This window comes from Mus musculus, chromosome 4, assembly GCF_000001635.26.
Source record: "Mus musculus strain C57BL/6J chromosome 4, GRCm38.p6 C57BL/6J".
In the NCBI taxonomy this organism is placed as follows: Eukaryota; Metazoa; Chordata; class Mammalia; order Rodentia; family Muridae; genus Mus; species Mus musculus.
In genome coordinates, this window is record NC_000070.6 from 83,527,304 (window position 1) to 83,546,659 (window position 19,356).

Here is a 19,356-nt window from a genome sequence, read left to right on the forward strand (position 1 = left end):
AATGGGCAAATAGTCTCTGGAGATTAAGGGATGGATGGTGGGATCAAGCATGCGTAGTTAGTTGCGTGTGTGGCACATAGTAAGTGTTCCATACTGGGCCCTGACTCTTCATCCAGCCCCTTTCTCTCTGAGCTGTGTGACTGAGAGGTGAGCATGCGGCGAAGGGACAGAAGAGGGCTTGAAGGGTAGGAAAACTCGTGCTAAGATGGCCAATGAGTCGGAAAAGGCTGGGGTGATGCACCCACTTTGCTTTTGCAAAATGTGGGGTAAAATTTGTTCTTTAAGGAAAGTTTTTTTTTTTCCTTTTTTTTCCTTTTTATTCAGTCTCAGTAGAGACTGTCAAAAATTGCCAATGCCGACTTTATTTCAAGTCATCATGGCAGGGTATTGGGAAAAGTTTTCAATTAGCAATAATTGCGCCTCGGATAAACCTCATGGACTACAATACAGCCAATTCGCAAAGCTAAGGAAAGTTTTCTTCAAGTGTGGTTTAATTATTTAATTATTTATTTATTTATTTTTTACCTTGCTTGAGTTGTCTGTCTTTTTTATGGTTCTGGGAAAAGAACTTGGATATTTCCCTATTCAGGGACTTGTATTATCCCTAACTGCTTCTTCTCTTCTCTTCTCTTCTCTTCTCTTCTCTTCTCTTCTTCTCTCTTCTTTTTTTTCTTCCTCTTTTTCTTTCACTTTATTTCTAAATGATTATTCTTCCTTTCTTTCATATTCATTTTTATTCTGTGTACATGAGTGTTTTGCCTACATGTATGTCTGTACACCATGTGTATGCAGTGCAGTACCCTCATAGGCCAGAAGAGGGCTTTTGATCTCTGGAACTGGATTTACAGCTAGATGGTTGTAAGCTGCCATGTGGGTGCTGGGAATTAAACAGGTTTCTCTGGAAGCAGCCAGTACCTCTTAATGGCTGAACCATCTCTCCAGCCTCCTCTTTTTTTTAAAAAAATATAATTTTACTTATTATGTGTGAGTGTATGTACATATATGGTGGTGAGCAAGCCTCTGCTACTGAGTGCATATGTAGATCAGATGTCAGCTTTGTGGAGTTGGGTTCTAGGGCTAGAACACACATCAGTAGGCTTGCATAGCAATCACCTTTATCTGATGAGCTGTCCTGTAAGCCCTCTACTTGGTTATTCTTAAAAAGAAAACCTGTTTTATCATTATTATTAATTATTTGTTATCATTAAAGTTATGGGTATGTTTGTGTTATTGTGTATGTGAGAGTGTAAGGTCCTCTAGAGCTGAAGTTACAGGCAGTTGTGAACTGCCATGGATGCTGGAAGTCAAACTTGCATCCGAGAATGAGAACTTCATTTATTCAATGTAACTACACTGTAGCTGTCCTCAGACACTCCAGAAGAGGGAGTCAGATCTCATTATGGGTGGTTGTGAGCCACCATGTGGTTGCTGGGATTTGAACTCAGGACCTTTGGAAGAGCAGTCAGTGCTCTTATCTGCTGAGCCATCTCGCCATCCCTGAACTTCATGCTCTTAACTGAGATGTCTCTCCAGCCCTTGGCTATTCTTCACCCATCTTCCATAATTTGTTACATCCTTTTGAGGCCTTTTGCTTCCTTCACCTTGAAGTTTAATACTTTGTCACACGATGTATTTTTTCTTTTTAACTGCGTTTGCATGTACATTTGTGTGGAGTATGTGTGTGGAGTATGTGCATGTTCCCTGGGGCTTAGCCCAGAGGCTGGAGTGTCAGGTGGTTGTGCGCTATGCTGTGCTTGCTGGAACCTGACCTGGAGTCCTTTGTAAGAACAGCCTGTGCTCTTAACCATTGAGCCATCCTTCCAGAACCCATTTCCCCTGTTCTTTATTTCTCCTTTGGGCACTTTGTCCCATTAGCTTTTATGCTCCCCTCAATTTAATTTTCATGACTCAAATGAGGTTTTTTTTAAATTTCTAGTTCTTTCTAATTCTTGTCACTGTACCATTTAAATTTTTATTTTTATTTTTTTGTCTTTGGAGACAGTGTCTCACTATGTAGCTCTGGGTGGCCTGGAACGAACTGTGTAGACTAGGTTGGCCTAAAATTCACGGGGATCCATTCATCTCTGCCTTTCAGGTGCTGGGATTAAAACCTGAGCCACCCATCAGCCTTATCCTTTTTGTCTTTATCTTATCTTTTCTTCTTCCCTCCCTCCCTCCCTCCCTCTCTCCCTCCCTCTCTTTCTTTCTCTTTCCTTTCCTTCCTTCCTTGACAGGTTTTCACTGTGTATTTCTAGCCAGGGTAGGCCAGGATGGTCTAGAGCTCACAAAGATCCCCAGAAATTCGCCTGTCTCTGCATCCACATTCTGGAACTAAAGGTATATGCCACCATATCTGGCACTTTGATGAGTTTCCCTTCTTTCCTCTGCCTCCTTTCCCCCCAAGTCAAGATCCCTCTGTATAGCCCTGGCTGTCCTGGAACTCTCTGTATACCATGCAGGATTTGAACTTAGAGATCTGCTTGCTTTTGCCTGCTGTCTCCTGAGAGCTAGCACTAAAGGTATGCACCCCTGTACCCCTTGCCTTTTCCTGATGTTTTTAGGTTATTTTGAAATTTCATCAATCTTGTGGATATATCTTTCATACATACATAGGGTATTGTTTATTTCTTTACTCTGTGACCACACTCCTTTTTTTTGCTTGCTTTCTTGCTTGCTTATTTATTTATTAATTTATTTACTTGTGTTTTAAAAATTATTATTGTTTTGTTTTATTATTTTATTTTTTTATTTATGTTTTTAAAGATAAGTTTCTCTGTGTAGCTGTCCTGGAACTCATTCTGTAGAACAGGTTGGCTTCGAACTCTGCCTGTCCCCACCTCCCAAGTGTTAGGATTAAAGGCGTGTCACCCGAACTGCCTGGCTCTTTTGCTTTTTTTTTTTTTTTTTAATTTTAAGATTTATTTATTTTATTTATGTAAGTACACTCTAGCTGTTTTCAACCATACCAGAAGAGGGCATCAGATCCCATTGCAGATAGTTGTGAGCCACCATGTGGCCACTGGGAATTGAACTCAAGACCTCTGGAAGAACAGTCAGTATTCTTAACCACTGAGCCATCTCTCCAGCCCTCTTTTGCTTATTTTTATGGGAGATAGGTAGATCTACAACTTGAGAGTGAGGCAGGGCTCCGGTAAACTTCTATAAGTTCATAAAACAATTTTATACAGCTTTTTTTTTTTTTCTGTATACTAATGCTATGGGGGCTTGCTTTTGAGATCTTTCTGGCTGTTTCCTCCTCAGTTTGGTTGGAACATCTTCACTTCTTCCTCCTTCCCTCCTACCCTGCTCTGCTCTGCTCTGCTCTGCTTAGATTGCAGACACAGAAGTTTCTCTTCAGTGCAGGAAGGACCTGAACAGGACCACTCTGAGAGGTCATTGGGCTGAGCCTGCTCTTTCATGACTGTTTTACGATGTGCATTCATTTCAAGTGCCCACTGTTAGAATGGGCAAAGCTCTCCACTTTGTTCTTCTGTTCTCAGAAGGCCTGCAGTAAATATCGGCTTCCTCCCCTGGGCTCTGTCAGATGCACCCTTTGTTCTCTAAAGATCCCCACTGCTTCTCTGTGACTCTCTCGCCTGATGGTGTTTTGCTAAGTGTTATTCAGGGTTGCTTGGATTCTCTAACTACTTGTGTTCATTTTACAGACTTCTCTATTTACATTAATAAGGAAATTATGCTATAGAAAAAGAAGCCAATCGCGGTGACTCCCACCTGAAAGCCAGCACTTGGGAGGTGGGGGTAGGAGGATCAGGAGTTGCAGACCAGTCTTGATTGCCTAGCAAATTCCAGGCCAACCTGAGCTTCACCATACTGTGTCTCAAAAACAAAACAAATCAAACACCCAGCGAGGCTGGTGGCTTATGCTTTTAATCCTAGTGCACAGAGGCAGTCAGATCTCTGAGTTCAATGCCAGCATGGTCTACATATTGAGTTTTAGACTAACTAGGGCTACCCAGTGAGAACCTGTCTCAAAACAAACACGACAAAATCAACCAACCATCCAACCAACCCAGTCTCCTCAAACTGAAAACAAAAACAGAAGCAAAATCAATGAAAAGCAAACCAAGAGCCTTAAGTCAAGGCACAGAGGTGGTCTGAGAACACATTCCACTGCTGTTCTCTTGTCTCATGCTACTCAACTGAAAACCTTTACCCCTGTCTGAATATTTTCAAACTCTCAGTATTAGCTTTATACCGTTGTATAACAAGTTACCACAAAGTTAGTGTTTTAAAGCTGTGCACACTTTGAACATTGCTTTATTAGGCAGTATTCATGGGGTGAGGGGAACGAAGCTGTGCAGACCTGCTGCTTCCCACGGTATTTCTCTGCATGTCTGTTGTACGCACGATCTGACCTGGAGACTGGGGGAACTTTCCTCTATGACGTTCTACCTCTGCCTAAAGACTTTAGGTTTGAATATGTTCTGTGCCTAAATACACAGAAAAAAAATGAGTTCTTTTAGTTTACTTTTATTGAAAGAAACTCAGTAAATTAAATAAATTGTTTCTTCTTCCACTTTTCTTCCCATGACAAAGAAAAATAAAACAAAAATCATCATTTTTAAGGTTGTTAGTATCTAAAAAAAAATTTCTAGAGGCTTGAGAGATGGCTCAGGGGTTAAGAGCATTGGATGCTCTTCCAAGAACCCGAGTTCAATTCCCAGACCCAAAATGATGGTTCACAGCCATCTGTAACTCAAATCCCAGGGATTTCACTTCCTCTACTGACCTCGAAGGAGACCAGGCACACATGTGGTGTACAGACATATGTGCAAGCAAAGACTTAAAAAAAATGAATAAAAAAATCTAAAAATTAAAGTTATTTTTGTTATTTGTGTGTGTGTGTGCGCGCGTGCATGTATGTGAAGATTAAATTCAGGCCCCTGTACTTGGTAAGCAGGTACCCTACCATTGTCTTGCACCTCTAGTCCCTCTGAAATTCCTTCCCCAGAGGATAAAATAGAGATCTTTTTGTGCTGTTGGACACCTAAGTCCGTGCATGGGTGGAGGTTGTGTATGCCTGTATTGACTTTTTTATTTTAACCCACAAAAATGAAAACCCTTGGACTGGAGAGAGGGCTCAGCAGTTAAGAGCTCAAACTGCTTTTTCAAAGGTCCTGAGTTCAATTCCCAGCAACCACATAGTGGCTCACAACCATCTGTAATGGGATCTGATGGCCTCTTCTGGTGTGTCTGAAGAGAGCAATGGTGTACTCATCTCCATAAAATAAATAAATCTTTTTTAAAAAAAATGAAAAGGCTTGCTGGGTTGGAGAGATGGCTTAGAGCACTTGTTCCTCTTGAAGAGAACCTAGGAGGTTTGAGTCCCAGTATCCGCTCGATGCCCACAACTGTCTGTAACTCCGGTCCTAAGAAATCCAACACCCTCTTTTGATATCCACAGGATGTACATGGTTGAATACATAGAACTCTCAGACAAAGCATTCGTACACATAAGATTATAAAATTATTTTTAAATAGTCCTTTGCTGTGTGTGCCAGTGATCCCTGGATGTTACTTTAAGTACAGAAGTCTGCTTCTGCCAGATTCCAACTCTTCCAAATGTTCTGAAGGTGGCTTGTTTGGGGCCTAGTCTTTGGGAGCATCCTGGTAGTGTGAAAAGATTTTGGGGGCTGGAGAGATGGCTCAGCAGCTGAGAGTATTGGTGGTGGTTCTGGTGGACCAGGTTTAATTCCCAGCACCTACATGGTAGCTCACAACTGTAACTCCTGTCTCAGGGGATCCAACACCCCTCACACAGACATACATGCAGTCAAATCACCAATGTACAGAAAATAATTATTAAAAAAAATTGGAACTCATGGATCTCATGGGGTCGGAAGATACGACCAAACCACCCCCTCCCAAAAAAGAAAGACAAAACCCTAGGATGTGGCTCAGTGCTGGTGTCCTTTTCTCTACATTCCCTTACTGGCTGGCTGGTCTTGGGCAAAGCATTTAGCCTCTGGGCCCCAGCTTCCATTCTTTTTTGTTTTTTTAAAAACTTATGTGTAAGTACACTGTAGCTGTCTTCAGACACTCCAGAAGAGGGCGCCAGATCTTGTTAAAGATGGTACATATGGTTGCTGGGAATTGAACTCAGGACCTTTGGAAGAGCAGTCAGTGCTCTTAACCGCTGAGCCATCTCTCCAGACCCCCCGCCCCCCTCCCCCAGTTTCCGTTCTTTAATGGAAGCAAGGGTTACAAAGGCAGGGTAAGATCATACTGTGTGTCACTTTCTGAGCCATCAGTTACCATGCAGGAAGAGCTTGGGCGTTGGAATCTTAGTTATGCCTGGCGATTTGGTCCTTCAACTCTGCTCCTTCCTTCAGGCTAGTTCTGTTCTACCCTGTGACTCCATTTTGTCCTTGCAGTGCTGTAGGGAGCAGAGCTCTGGGTGCAGTGGTAGAGGTTTGAAGTACAGTCTGGATGCTGCCGTGGGTGCTCGGTAGGTGAGTGACAGTAACTTTTGTCATAACTCTCCTTAAACTTACTTACCCAGGACACTGGAGACATTAGATATGTCTTTCCTGGACTTGGCTAAAATTCCCTCCTGTCCCCCTCACCCCCACCCCAAACCAAATTATCCTTTCAGCTGCATAAGTCACTGTTCGGTGGAGTATTTCAGTATTTCTCAGCACTAGGGGTTTGTTTTGGTCTTCATCTATTTGAATAGCTATCTTTCACAGTATCTTCTGAGGCTTGGTTAGTGGGGGGGGGGGGAGGCAGAACATGTGACACCTTTTCTCTTGTTTTCCTTTCTTGGTTCCTCTCTTCACTCAGATATCACTAAATGATTATTTTATTACATCCTTTCCCAAACTAGATTACCTAGTCATTCCCCTTTATTGGGGATCATTAAGCCTTTCAGAGTTCCATGACCCAGTAATAAAAATGGGCAGTGGCTGAGCCTCGGACGTGTTGGGTGTTAGAAGGCAGAGCTCGGACGTGTTGGGTGTTAGAAGGCAGAGCTCGGATGTGTTGGGTGTTAGAAGGCAGAGCTCGGTTAGTTACCTCTTTTGGGCAGAGGAAGGATGTTCAAAGCCTCTGAAGCGTTGCCTGAGGCCTGATACTTGTGAGGTGCTGGTTGGCTCTGCTTCAGTCTCCAGTTTAAAGTCCAGTCTGTCTTAGGACACTGGATTTTAGGAACTATAAGGAGGTATTTGTGGGACATTGATAGTTGTATATCAAATATTCAAAACATATCACATATTCAGAGGGAATTTAGAGAATGTAGGGAGAATGACACCAATCAGCCACGTTTTAGGGGGTCTTTTTGGTTTGGTTTGGTTGTGTTTCCACACCCTCCCCATCATGAGTTCCAAATTTTCTAAATAATTTATTATTTTCTGTACATTGGTGATTTGACTGCATGTGTGTCCGTGTGAGGGGTGTTGGATCCCTTGGGACAGGAGTCACAGACAGTTGTGAGCTGCCATGTGGGTGCTGAGCTGCCTTACCATTGTGGTAAAGTAACATGATTTATATGTTTGGAGCTGTAGAATTTGGAATTTCTCCTGTAACAGGTTCCAGGAAGTCGGCCAGAGTAAGAGACACTCTGTCTTGCTTCCTCTTTGGAATGAAGAAGACGACCTTTTGGGCGGATGTGTAAGGAATGTTTTCACAGTGGTGTTGATGTGGCTTGATCGCTGCATTAGTTTTTAGTTTTTGTCTTGCTTGTTAGTGACACAGATATGCCAGAGGTAACTTACTGCTCTAGTTGAAGATAATGGTGTAGTTTTCTTTCGTAGGACTTACTAAAACACTAAGAGACATTTCTGAGTTGTATGTTTGATTGAATTATTATCTATTATGTTTTATTTCTCTTGAGTCTTTGAATAAAAGTGTCTGAAATTATGAAATTATTATGACATAATTTGTTGGGGACTATTTTGTCATCTTCAATGACAACACTGCATTAAAATATTCTGCTTATTTAAACTGAACTCTGTGTCTCAAACATTGGTACTATATATTCCTTTCCAAGTGTAAGAATAATTTGTCAAAGGTGGCGGTGGCGCACGCCTTTAATCCCAGCAGGGAGGCAGAGGCGGTGGATCTCTGCGTTCAAGGCCAACCTGGTCTACAAAATGAGTTCCAGGACAGCCAGGACTACACAGAGAGATTCTGTCTGGAAAAAACAAAACACAAGCAAACAAAGGATAAAAGCCCTATGGTTTTATTATTATTTCTGTCTTTTGAGACTGGGTGTTGTGTACCCCAGGCTGGCCTCCACCTTACTAGTAGCTAGTAGCTAATGACTTGGGCTGGACCTCTGTCTCCCTCAGGAGCTGGGTTTACACCTTTGGGTACCACACCCAGATGTATGGTATAGGTTTTTGGAATTATCCGTGTTCTAGTCTATATAATTTCAAAATTAAGGAATAGGCTTATAGATTAAAATAAATCTTATCTTCTCAGGATTCAATTATAAACTGCTGTTGTATTGTTTATTATGTTAACAGACTTTAGTCCATCTAACCTGTAAGTCACAGACATCTCCGAAAGAAAGTATATTATTAAGAAGCAGTGAGTGAGGTATTTTGAAAAAATTGGAAGACTTACCATGAGTTTAAACACTTCAAGCAATGCCACTCCTGGGGACACCCAAAGGTAAGCCTCCAGTATCTTCCCTTGCATGGGAAAGGCTTTGGATTGCAAGAATCAGGGGACATGAAGTGTGAGATGAAGCTATAATTACAAGGATTCTCATGGGATGGTTAAGGAGGGAGGTTTCCTGGACAGACAGAGCAGCGGCTCCTTCCAAGTATAGGATTGGCTCTCGGGACCTCTTGTGTTCCTTTGTTAACTTGGATCATAAAGGTCTGTATTTCCAAATGTTCTCCTCTCATTAGAGACTTGCTAATTTTGCATAATTCCTATCCCCCTCCCCCGCCCCCGCCCCCGCCCCGCTCCGCCCCAGCTCTGTGGCTCTGGCTCTTTGCTGCAGCTCTGACCTGACTGCCTGAGCACTCCATTAGTTTTAGCTCTCCTTGCTGGCTGCTTTTATCAAGAAGGCATCTCATGGGCGTTATTCTTCTTGTGTGTGTGTGTGTGTGTGTGTCTGTGTGTGTGTGCGCGCGCGCGTGTGTGCGTGCCATGCATGTCCATCTGTCCTTGGTAAAATGCTTTAGTAATTTACCTCTAGTGTTGGGGTCCATAATACAAAATGGACCATTTTGAAGGGTGTGATTTTTTTCCCTCTAAGTGCATTTTTCAAGTAAATAAGTTTAGTAATTGAAAGTAGTGTGGCCTGGTGTCTGGTACATGTAGTCTTAGCACTGGGAAGCAGAGGTGAGCAGATTTTTGTGATTTCAGGCAGTCTACTATATAGAGCAAATTTCAGATTAGCCAAGACTGCATGGTGAGACCCCGTCTCAAATAAACAAAGAACAAAACTGGAAACCAAATGTTGAAAACTTTATAGTCACAGAACAGAGTAATAGGTATAGAATGTAAAAATTGAACACTGGCACGGCCCACAATGGAGGAGCTAGAGAAAGTACCCAAGGAGCTAAAGGGAACTGCAACCCTATAGGTGGAACTGAAAGACCCTCGAGGGGAGACCCTCACTCAGACACTCAAGTCCCGGGACAGCCGCGTACCCAAGAAGACACTGAGACCATACATAAAATGTAGAAGGCAAGATTTAATAAAGCAGCGACATGAAAGCACACAGACCAGAGCTCTGGGGTCGAAATAAAGCAGCAACATGAAAGCACAGAGACCAGAGCTCTGGGGTCGAAATTCATACACCTTTGCACAGGGTAGAGGAGTCTCGACGGTCAGCAAAAATTTTTTACAGGCTTATATAGTAAAACTCAAAGGGGGAGAACTGGGCAGGGAAAGTACAAGTTTACATCACTAGGGAGTTCTGCCAAAGGAATCTACGTAACTAAGGAGTCATGTCCTATCAAGGAACCTACGTAACTAAGGAGTACCTGGTTCATTTTGAGGTTGTTTCAGGAGGCCTTTATCTCAAAAATGTTCTTGGAACAGTTTTTAGTTGGGAGGGTTCAAACTTTAGGGTGAGGAGTTTTGAGGTGAAAAGTTTAGGAGTGTTCTGGGAACAATCTCTAGATGGGAGGGGGTGGGCTCCGAGGTAAAAAATTCATGTTTTCACAAGAGGCCAGTAATTTTCTATTCTTCATTCCCCACTTCTTCTTGTAAGTAATTCTAATCTTAGAATTTCAGAAGTCTATATCTCTATGTGGAGAATACTGCATTTACTCTATCTTTAACATGGGAACAGAAACAGAATAAGGCAGATTAGTAAACAGAACTAGGCAGGGACCCTTTTAGTGAGGCTTGAGGGTCTCAGCATGACGCAGGTGTACGTAGATCAGATCTCTGGCTGGAACTGGTGAGTTGTCCTTGGGGTACCTGGCTCGTTCACTGTAGCCAGTTGTGACCAGACTTCTTTCTGCACCACCTGCAAGCCTTTTAACTTAACATATAGATCATTATTATAAACACATCATTTAAGACAGTGATGGGCACAGGAGCCCCATAAAGGATCTCAAAAAGAGTAAAACAAAACTGAATCAAGAGGGAGTATTCTCAGTTTTAAATAGGGCAAGGGGAAGGAGCACCAAGTAAGTCTGTGCCAGTCTCTAGGATTAATTTTGTCAAGGTCTGTTTAGAGTTTTATTCAGTATTTCTATCTGTCCTGAGTTCTGAGGTCTGTACACATAATACAATTTTTATTTGACCTCTAAATACTTGGCCACACCCTGACTTACCTGGGCAACAAAGGCAGGACCATTATCTGACACTATTGCTTTTGGCACTCCGAACCTTGGAAAATTTTTAATAATCTTTTTGATGACTATCTGAGCAGTCTCAGTTTTACAAGGAAAAGCTTTTATCCATCTTGAGAACGTTCACAAAAACTAGAAGGTATTCATACACATATTTTTTCCAGTAAAGTCTATTTTTCAGTAGATGTCAGGTCTGTCTTTTTCTGCAGATGTCAACAGCTCTCTTTGTCTGTATATATAGAGCTTGTATTAAAGCCACAAGTTTAGCTTTCTGGGCTGAAGTCCCTTTAGGGAGGCTGCTGGCCTAGATCACTTGCTTTCTGTCCACCACTGCACTGCTGTCCCCGCCTTCCGCTTACCTTTAACCTCCAGGCTACTGCCATCCGTGTACCAGCTCAAACTCTCAGGCCAAGGCTGATCTGATCCTTCAGATCATTTCGAGTATGAGTTCCTTCTGCCAGAATGTCAGCACAATGATGAGTAGGTGAAGTCTCAGGCAGTAGTGAGATTGAGGATAGCAGGGGGAGCGAAGGTCACTCGTTCAGTCAACAAAAAGCTCTGACAATGTGTCCATCCGTCAGGGGAACAGTTGGATCAGAGTCAATTTATCTGCGTCCTTGACCAGAAGCCACTATGTGCAGACAAGCAGGCCATCTTACAGCCACCAGGTCTAATTTCTTACAAGTATGCCACAGGTCTTTTTCAGGGTCCCAATCTCTGAGTAAGAACTTTTTTGGCAATACCTTTGTTCTCAGTCACATCTAGGAGTCCCATAGCTGGGGATAACATTAGGGCAGTCTCAAGAGCATCCAAGGCCATCTAAGATTGTTCTCTTTTTTATATACGAAGGGCTGTTTATCTCTTTAACTCAGCAAAACTGGAATCCACAATCTGCAAAAGCCCGCAGTGCCCAGGAACTTTTTAGCTTGTTTTGCACTGGTCGGTGGAGGAGTATGAAACACAGTCTCTTTTTTAGCTGCTTCAACAGGTAGGCCACCGGACTCTTTTAAGGACTCAGCTTCTGTGTTAGCACCCCTTTTGTTATCTCTTAAACACATTGATCTTCAGCCAAAAGCTTTCTTTTGTTGCCAGGTACTATCTAAGTTTTCTAATTTTCCTGACTTTTGTGGCCAGCATTTTATTTTTCTTATCTTTTTGTCTCACAGCACAGCTCTGATTCTGACTCTGATCTCTGTCTTTGTCTTAATTTCCTGTTACCTTGGTCAGATTGTTGGGACTTTCTAGTCCCACAGAGACGAGACCCCCATCAGAGCCTGGCAGTTAGACTCACAGGTGCTCCTTACCTTGGACAGAAGCCCCAAGTGGGTGGATGCCTCCCTCACTGGAACTTGGAACAGACTCACTGCCAGCAACTCAGGGTGGTGCCACCTTCTGAGAAGAGGGAACTTTAGAGCAGAGAGGGGAGTGCAGCTCTCACAGCTGGCTGCAACCGGCACTTATCTTAAAGTGAAAGCAGTTTTTCTGTTAACAAGAGACGGGATGGGAGGGACAGGGGAATGAGAAGCTGCCTGGGAACCTGCAGCGCTCTTGGCCGGCTACTCGAACAGCCTCCTCTTCTTTTTGCTTTAGCAGCCACAACATTCAGGCCACTGACTTCTCAGGGACCACTCCTCATTTGCTCCGGATTTTTAAGCTCATTTTTCTCTAGGCTCCAGGTCCATGGGCGGGACCACTGTGACCCGCTGGCTGCTCTCTGGAGTTGGAGTGGGAGGCAGGGCAGCTGAGGATCTGAAAGGAAGTGGTCAGCATAGGGATCTGACAGGATTTTTAGGCTTATTTCAGAAGGCATAACTTAAAAACAGTCGTCAGTCATCAGTCCAAGTCCGAACACAAAGAGACAAAAAAGACACACACAGAAACCGTTTTTCAGGCAACCACTATAGAATCACAGTACCACAGAACTGACAAACACAAGCAAGACCAATACAGGGCATCTTACATGCGATTTCCAGAGAAGCTTACTGTCACTATGACCAACCCAAATGGACCTGTCTCCATGGGAAGGCCCCAGAACCTGAGACCGGCCTAAAACCAAACCAAGATAATCAGTCAACTCCTTGGGACCAAGACCAGACCTGAAACCAGACAAACCAAAAACAAAACAGAATCAGAAGGTGGTCCAATGGAGGACACACAAGTGAACAAGACACACAGACACACAGACATACAGACAGGGAGGGATCCCACTTTATCTCCGACGTACAGTGTCTGTGTCTCATGACAAAAACCACAAACAAAAACAAGATAGCAACAGAGAAAAAGAAGACACCAGTATCTCTAAGCACACTCGTCCACGCCTGGACTTGTACAACCAGCCAAGCCAAACGCTATTTCCTGACGGGGTCGGATTTTACATCGACTCCCTTCCTCCTGAAAAACAACTCCCTTCCTCCTGAAAAACAATTTGCCTGACGGCGGCGATTAGTGACAAGTCAAAAGCACCCTTAGGTGGCCAGCCTACTCTAAACGTTGGCCACTCGGAGGCGCAAAAGGTCTGCCACTGACCCTTTCTGACCTCCACCGACTGGTTGTGGGCTCTGACCCGCACCTCCTTCCAATGCTCCAGAGTCAGAGAAAGGGGAGTGAACACAGATTGTCCCATTTTTAGAAAAACAGTAGTCACAACAAGAGCGGACACGAGACTAAGACAAAAAAGAAACCAGAAGAATCAGATGGCCTCTCCAAGGCCGGCCGATTGAGACCCTCTGCACGAGGTGGGACTCGAACCCACGATCCCGTGACCAGACGCGAGGTGGGACTCGAACCCACGGTCTCGCAACAAGGTGCGAGGTGGGACTCAAACCCACGATCTCGCAACAAAACGCGAGGTGGGACTCGAACCCACGATCTCGCAACTGGGCACGAGGTGGGACTCTAACCCACGATCTCGCAACCCCAAATGGTCTCTTGGCCTTCAAAGGGGTCCACCAGGCGTCCCTGATCCTCCCCTGTTCCTCCTGGGACGTCTCCCAGGGTGAACGGACGGTGGACACCTGGACACGTCTATCCTTATCCACCCCGCACTCCCTCTCGGAGCGCGGTCTCACTGAGCGTCCGCAAAACTGAAACTGCGATCGCACCAGACTTAGAAACAGAACACAGACATCAGAACACAGACATCAGACCAAAACAGAACAAAGAATCTTACCTCTAAGTGGGTCTAGGACCTCTGGGTGGTCGCGCTGTTTCCCGGCCAATGCACCAAATGAAAGATTCTCGAATTCCCGGCCAATGCACCAAATGAAAGACCCTCGAGGGGAGACCCTCACTCAGACACTCAAGTCCCGGGACAGCCGCGTACCCAAGAAGACACTGAGACCATACATAAAATGTAGAAGGCAAGATTTAATAAAGCAGCGACATGAAAGCACACAGACCAGAGCTCTGGGGTCGAAATAAAGCAGCAACATGAAAGCACAGAGACCAGAGCTCTGGGGTCGAAATTCATACACCTTTGCACAGGGTAGAGGAGTCTCGACGGTCAGCAAAAATTTTTTACAGGCTTATATAGTAAAACTCAAAGGGGGAGAACTGGGCAGGGAAAGTACAAGTTTACATCACTAGGGAGTTCTGCCAAAGGAATCTACGTAACTAAGGAGTCATGTCCTATCAAGGAACCTACGTAACTAAGGAGTACCTGGTTCATTTTGAGGTTGTTTCAGGAGGCCTTTATCTCAAAAATGTTCTTGGAACAGTTTTTAGTTGGGAGGGTTCAAACTTTAGGGTGAGGAGTTTTGAGGTGAAAAGTTTAGGAGTGTTCTGGGAACAATCTCTAGATGGGAGGGGGTGGGCTCCGAGGTAAAAAATTCATGTTTTCACAAGAGGCCAGTAATTTTCTATTCTTCAGAACAACAATATGAACTAACCAGTACCCCGGAGCTCTTGACTCTAGCTGCATATGTATCAAAAGATGGCCTAGTCAGCCATCACTGGAAAGAGAGGCCCTTTGGACTTGCAAACTTTATATGCCCCAGTACAGGGGAACGCCAGTGCCAAAAAGGGGGAGTGGGTGGGTAGGGGATTGGGGGGGTGGGTATGGGGGACTTTTGGGATAGCATTGGAAATGTAAACGAGGAAAATACCTAATAAAAAAAAGAGAAAAAAAATTGAACACTGGAGTTGTCTGTCAGTTGCCTTAAGTAAACTATTTAAACAGAATCATAAAGGTTAGCTATGGATAATTCTTTTCTAATTTTTAATTTCTGTTTTTGTTTTTTTGAGACAGGGCTTCTCTGTGTAACCCTGGCTGTCTTGGAACTAGCTCTATAGTAGACCAGGCCGGCCTCAAATTCAGAGATCTCCCTGTCTCTGCCTCTCTGGTAACAGGATTAAGGGTGTGTGCCACCTCCCACCCAGCCGAAGCTATGGCTGACTCTTCATAGATTGGTAGAGACTATGTATCTGTAATCTTACCTCTTAGAGTTAACTATGGAGAATTCAGTAAATATTTGTCCCCATGAAGTGGCAATATATTATATAAATATATACTTTAGCATTATAATAATACTTCACATTATTATGCTTTTTCAATTTAGGGAGGAAACATCAGTAGACATCCATAATGTATATGCTTAAAAATTTATTTATTACTTACCCACCCCTGTGTGTGTGTGTGTGTGGTGTGTGTGTGTGTGTGTGTGTGTGTGTATGTATGTAGAGTAAGCATGTGGGCAGGCAGAAGAGGTGGTCGCACCATTGGATTAACATTATAGGTGTTGAGTGCTAGGATTCAAACTCAGGTCTTCTGGAAGAGCAGCTTGTGCTCCTAACTGTGGAGCCGTCTCTCCAGCCTTCCCATATTTTTAGTGGAGACATCTTTACTCAGGATTCTAGAGTCTGAAGGAAGTCATTTAAACTCTACCACTAGCCTGCTGACTTTCTATGTCTGTAGCTGTGTCCTGGATAACTCATGTCAGGGGACCACGCATCTTTTGTGTCTGGCTTCTTTGGCTTGTTCTTGAGATTTATTACATTGTAGCATGTACAGGATGCTGCATCCCTCTGTAAGGATTTGTTACATTTACTAACCCATGCAGCAGTCAGGCAGTGGGAGTTGTGTTGGTTCTCCTCTTGGCTGTTATGAGTAATCCTGCTATATGCAAGCATTTTTGTTTTGTTTTGTTTTTTTGTTTTTTTTTTTCAAGACAGGGTTTCTCTGTGCAGTCCTGGCTGTGCTGGAACTCACTCTGCAGACCAGGCTGGCCTCGAACTCAACAACCTGCCTGCCTCTGCCTCCCAAGTGCTGGGATTAAAGGCATGTGCCACCACTGCCTGGCTAAAAAATTTAAGAAACCAACAAATTGAGTGATTGTATAATTTTATATCCCTGACAGCAGTATTTGAAGGCTTTAGTTTCTTTATATTCTTGTCAGTACTTTAAAAATTACTAAATTTTAAGTAGTGATTCTAAAGAATGTAAAATGATACATTGTTATGGATTTAATTTGGGTATTTCCAACAATTAATGGTGCTCAGCATCTTTACATGTACTTCTGACCATTTGCATGTCTTCCTTGGTGAGATGTAGTTTTTGCTCTTTAACCATCTTAAAATTTGTTTTTTATTATTGAACTGCAAGTATTCTTTGTATATTCTGGATACAAGTCCTTTATCAGGTAATACAACATTTTATCCCATCAAATAGCTTGACTTTTTATTTTGTTGGTTTCTTTTATAGTGTGAGGATTCTGGGGAATGCTGGGGGATGCTGGGGGATGCTGGGGATGGAATCCAGAGCCTTGCCTATGGAGGAGGAACACTGCTCCTGAGGCTGTGTCCTCCTTCATTCTCCTCAAGTATGCTGTGAAGTGCAAATGCTCTTAACTTCTAAGTTCTATTTATCAATTCCTTTTCTGTGTAAATTATGCTTTTAATTTTTTATAAAAACATCTTCAATTAAGGTCATGAAAACTTTTTTCCTATTTTACTTTCAGTAAGTTTTATACTTTTATTTTTTTGTTTGTTCCACTTTGTTACTCTTTGTGTGCTGTGAGGTTAGGGTCTAAATCAATTGTTTTGCACACGGATAGTCAGTTGTTTCAGAACTTTTGTTGGTAATACTCTCTTTCCTCATTGAACTATCTCAGCACTGTTGTTGAGTCCTTTGTTATCCATAGACACTTTAGGATCAGCTTGTCAACTTTTGTAAAAGAGTTCCCTGGGGATTTGATAAAAGATTGTATTGAGTCTGTGGATAGAATTGCCATTTTAACAATACTGAGTTTTTAAAGTATAAATATGATTGTGGGATGTCTTTTCCTTTATTTATTTAGTTTGTTTGTTTGTTTATTTCTTTTTTTTTTTTTTGAGATAGGCTTTCACTGTTGTAGGCTTGGCTGTCCTGGAACTCACACAATAGACCAGGCTGATCTTGAACTCACAGATATCTTTCCTCCTCTGTATTCCAGGTGCTGGGATTAAAGGCATGACTCACCACCTCAATTATTTATGTTTTAACTTCAGTAACTTTTTGTATTTTTTATGGTAAAGGTGTTGTACTTCTGTTAAACAATAATACATTTATTGTTTATTTATTATATATAAGTACACTGTAGCTGTCTTCAGACACCCTAGAAGAGGGCATCTGATCTCATTACGGGTGGTTGTGAGCCACCATGTGGTTGCTGGGCTTTGAACTCAGGACCTTTGGAAGAGCAGTCAGTGCTCTTAACCGCTGAGCCATCTCTCCAGCCTAAATTTATTGTTAAACCTTTCTCTTTTTCATGGAGTTATTTTTACTAGCATATAGAAATATAATTAAATTTTCTCATTGATCTTGTATTTTTATAAACTAACCTAAAATGATTTTTTTTTGTTTTTTTTTCTTCTTATTGGATTTTTAAAAAGAATTTTTTTATAAAATCATTACCTTTGTAGTAAAAAACAGATTTTCAGGGGTCAAGGACACCACAAGAAGACCCACAGAGTCAAGTAACCTGGGACCATGGGGGGCTCCCAAAGCCTGGGCCATCATCCAGGGAGCATTCAGGAGCTAGACCTAGACCTGCGCCCCCATTTGTAGCAAATGTACAGCTTAGACTTTTTGTGGGTGCCCTAACAAGTGGAGCATAGGCTATTTCTGTCTGTCTCTGCTCCCCATCATTGGATCCCCTTCCCCTACCTGGACTTCCTGGTTGGGCCTCAGTGTGAGATGCTATGCCTAGACCTGCTGGGACTAGATGACTCAGGGTGGGGTGCTACCCAAGTGGGGCTCCCCTTCTCTTAGGTGGGTGGAGAGACTTGTAAGGGTGGGACTTGGAAGAGAGGAGGGTTGTGATGGGGGTGTAGAGTGAATAAATCCCCCCACCAGGTCTCCAGCCCAATATGCCTTTCTTTCCATCTCTCTTCCTCTCTTCCTCCTTGTACCATTTAAGACTTCCAAATAAGGGCTGCAGAGATGGCTCAGTGGTTAAGACTGCTTTTCCAGAGGTCCTGAGTTCAGTTCCCAGAAACCACATGGTGGCTCACAACCATCTGTAATGGGATCTGATGCCCTCTTCTGGTGTGTCTGAAGACAGCAACATTGTACTCGAATATATTAAGTAAATAACATATTAAAAAAAAAAGACTTCCAAATAAAAGTGTTAATAGAGACAGGCGGTGGTGGTACTTACTTGTCTCTCGGCAGGGCAGCTCTGGGGAGGCAGGTGGATCTACAGAGTACGAGGCCAGCCTGATCTACAGAGTGAGTTCCAGGGCAGCCAGGGCTGCACAGAGAAACCCTGACTTGAACCCCCCCCCCCCAAAAAAAAATCTTGAATAACACAGTGTTAATAGCAGTCATTTTTGCTCCATTCTCCTTGAGAGAGGACCTTTTTAGTCGTTAACTGTTATGAATGCTAGGAACATGGGTTGTTTGTAGATGTTCTTTGTGAAGTTGGGCATTTTGCTTGGTCTAGAGGTACAGGACTGTAATCTTAGCAGATGTGGACAGAGGCTTGGCCCGGATGATCACATGATCAAGGCTTGCCTGGTCTACAGAGTGAGTTTAAGACTAGCCTGGGCGGCTTGGTGAGGTTGGTCTCAGAAAGGCACAGGAGCTTAGTGGTGGAATGTCAGCCTAGCCTGTGTGAGGCCCTGAGGTCAGTCCCTAATACTGCCGAGTTCCTTCTCTGTCCTTCGTTCATCTAGGAAAGGCTAATCAAATTCATCTTTTCAAAGAACTAAATTTTGGTTTCACTGGCTTTTATCTATTCTATTTTAGTGATACTGAAAGAAATTAAAATTGTATATACATATTATTGAATCCACATTTTTCCCCCCAGGTCTTATTGCTGTTGGAGAAACACTGGTAATTTCTTTGAGACCGCTCTCTCTCTTAATTCCTGGAAACCATCACATTTAGCTCTTGGAGATAGCTTTTTTTTGGTGTTGTTGGAATGATTTGACATTTTAAAAATGTTATTGTTTGGTTTTTCTGCTTTGATCTTTGTCTATTGACTTCCCACCACAGATAATTGTAATTCAGTTTCCAGTCATTGATATGATTGGCTGGTTTAAATACAAGTCTTGAGCAGTGTAGGATATTTTCAGTGGACAGTATTTGGTTACTAGT

The 19,356-nt window shown here is 43.0% G+C and overlaps 1 protein-coding gene and 1 non-coding gene across 10 annotated transcripts in view; one reads left to right on the plus strand and one right to left on the minus strand.

Moving 5' to 3' along the window:
- The window catches only part of Ccdc171 (coiled-coil domain containing 171), a 340,735-nt gene that overhangs the window by 1,895 nt on the left and 319,484 nt on the right, over positions 1–19,356 (plus strand). For 8 of the 9 annotated variants that reach the window (XM_006537992.3, XM_006537991.3, NM_001355378.1 and 5 more), the window contains exon 2: positions 8,487–8,634. In XM_006537992.3, the coding sequence (XP_006538055.1) occupies positions 8,588–8,634 (47 nt within the window). In that variant the 5' untranslated portion in view covers positions 8,487–8,587. Of the gene's footprint in view, positions 1–6,395; positions 6,474–8,486; positions 8,635–19,356 lie in introns of all 9 variants that reach the window. The other variant, XM_006537989.4, reaches the window with a different exon arrangement.
- On the minus strand, positions 325–465 carry Gm25899. The gene has a single exon (XR_003955546.1). It is a non-coding gene; the product is annotated as a U4 spliceosomal RNA (small nuclear RNA).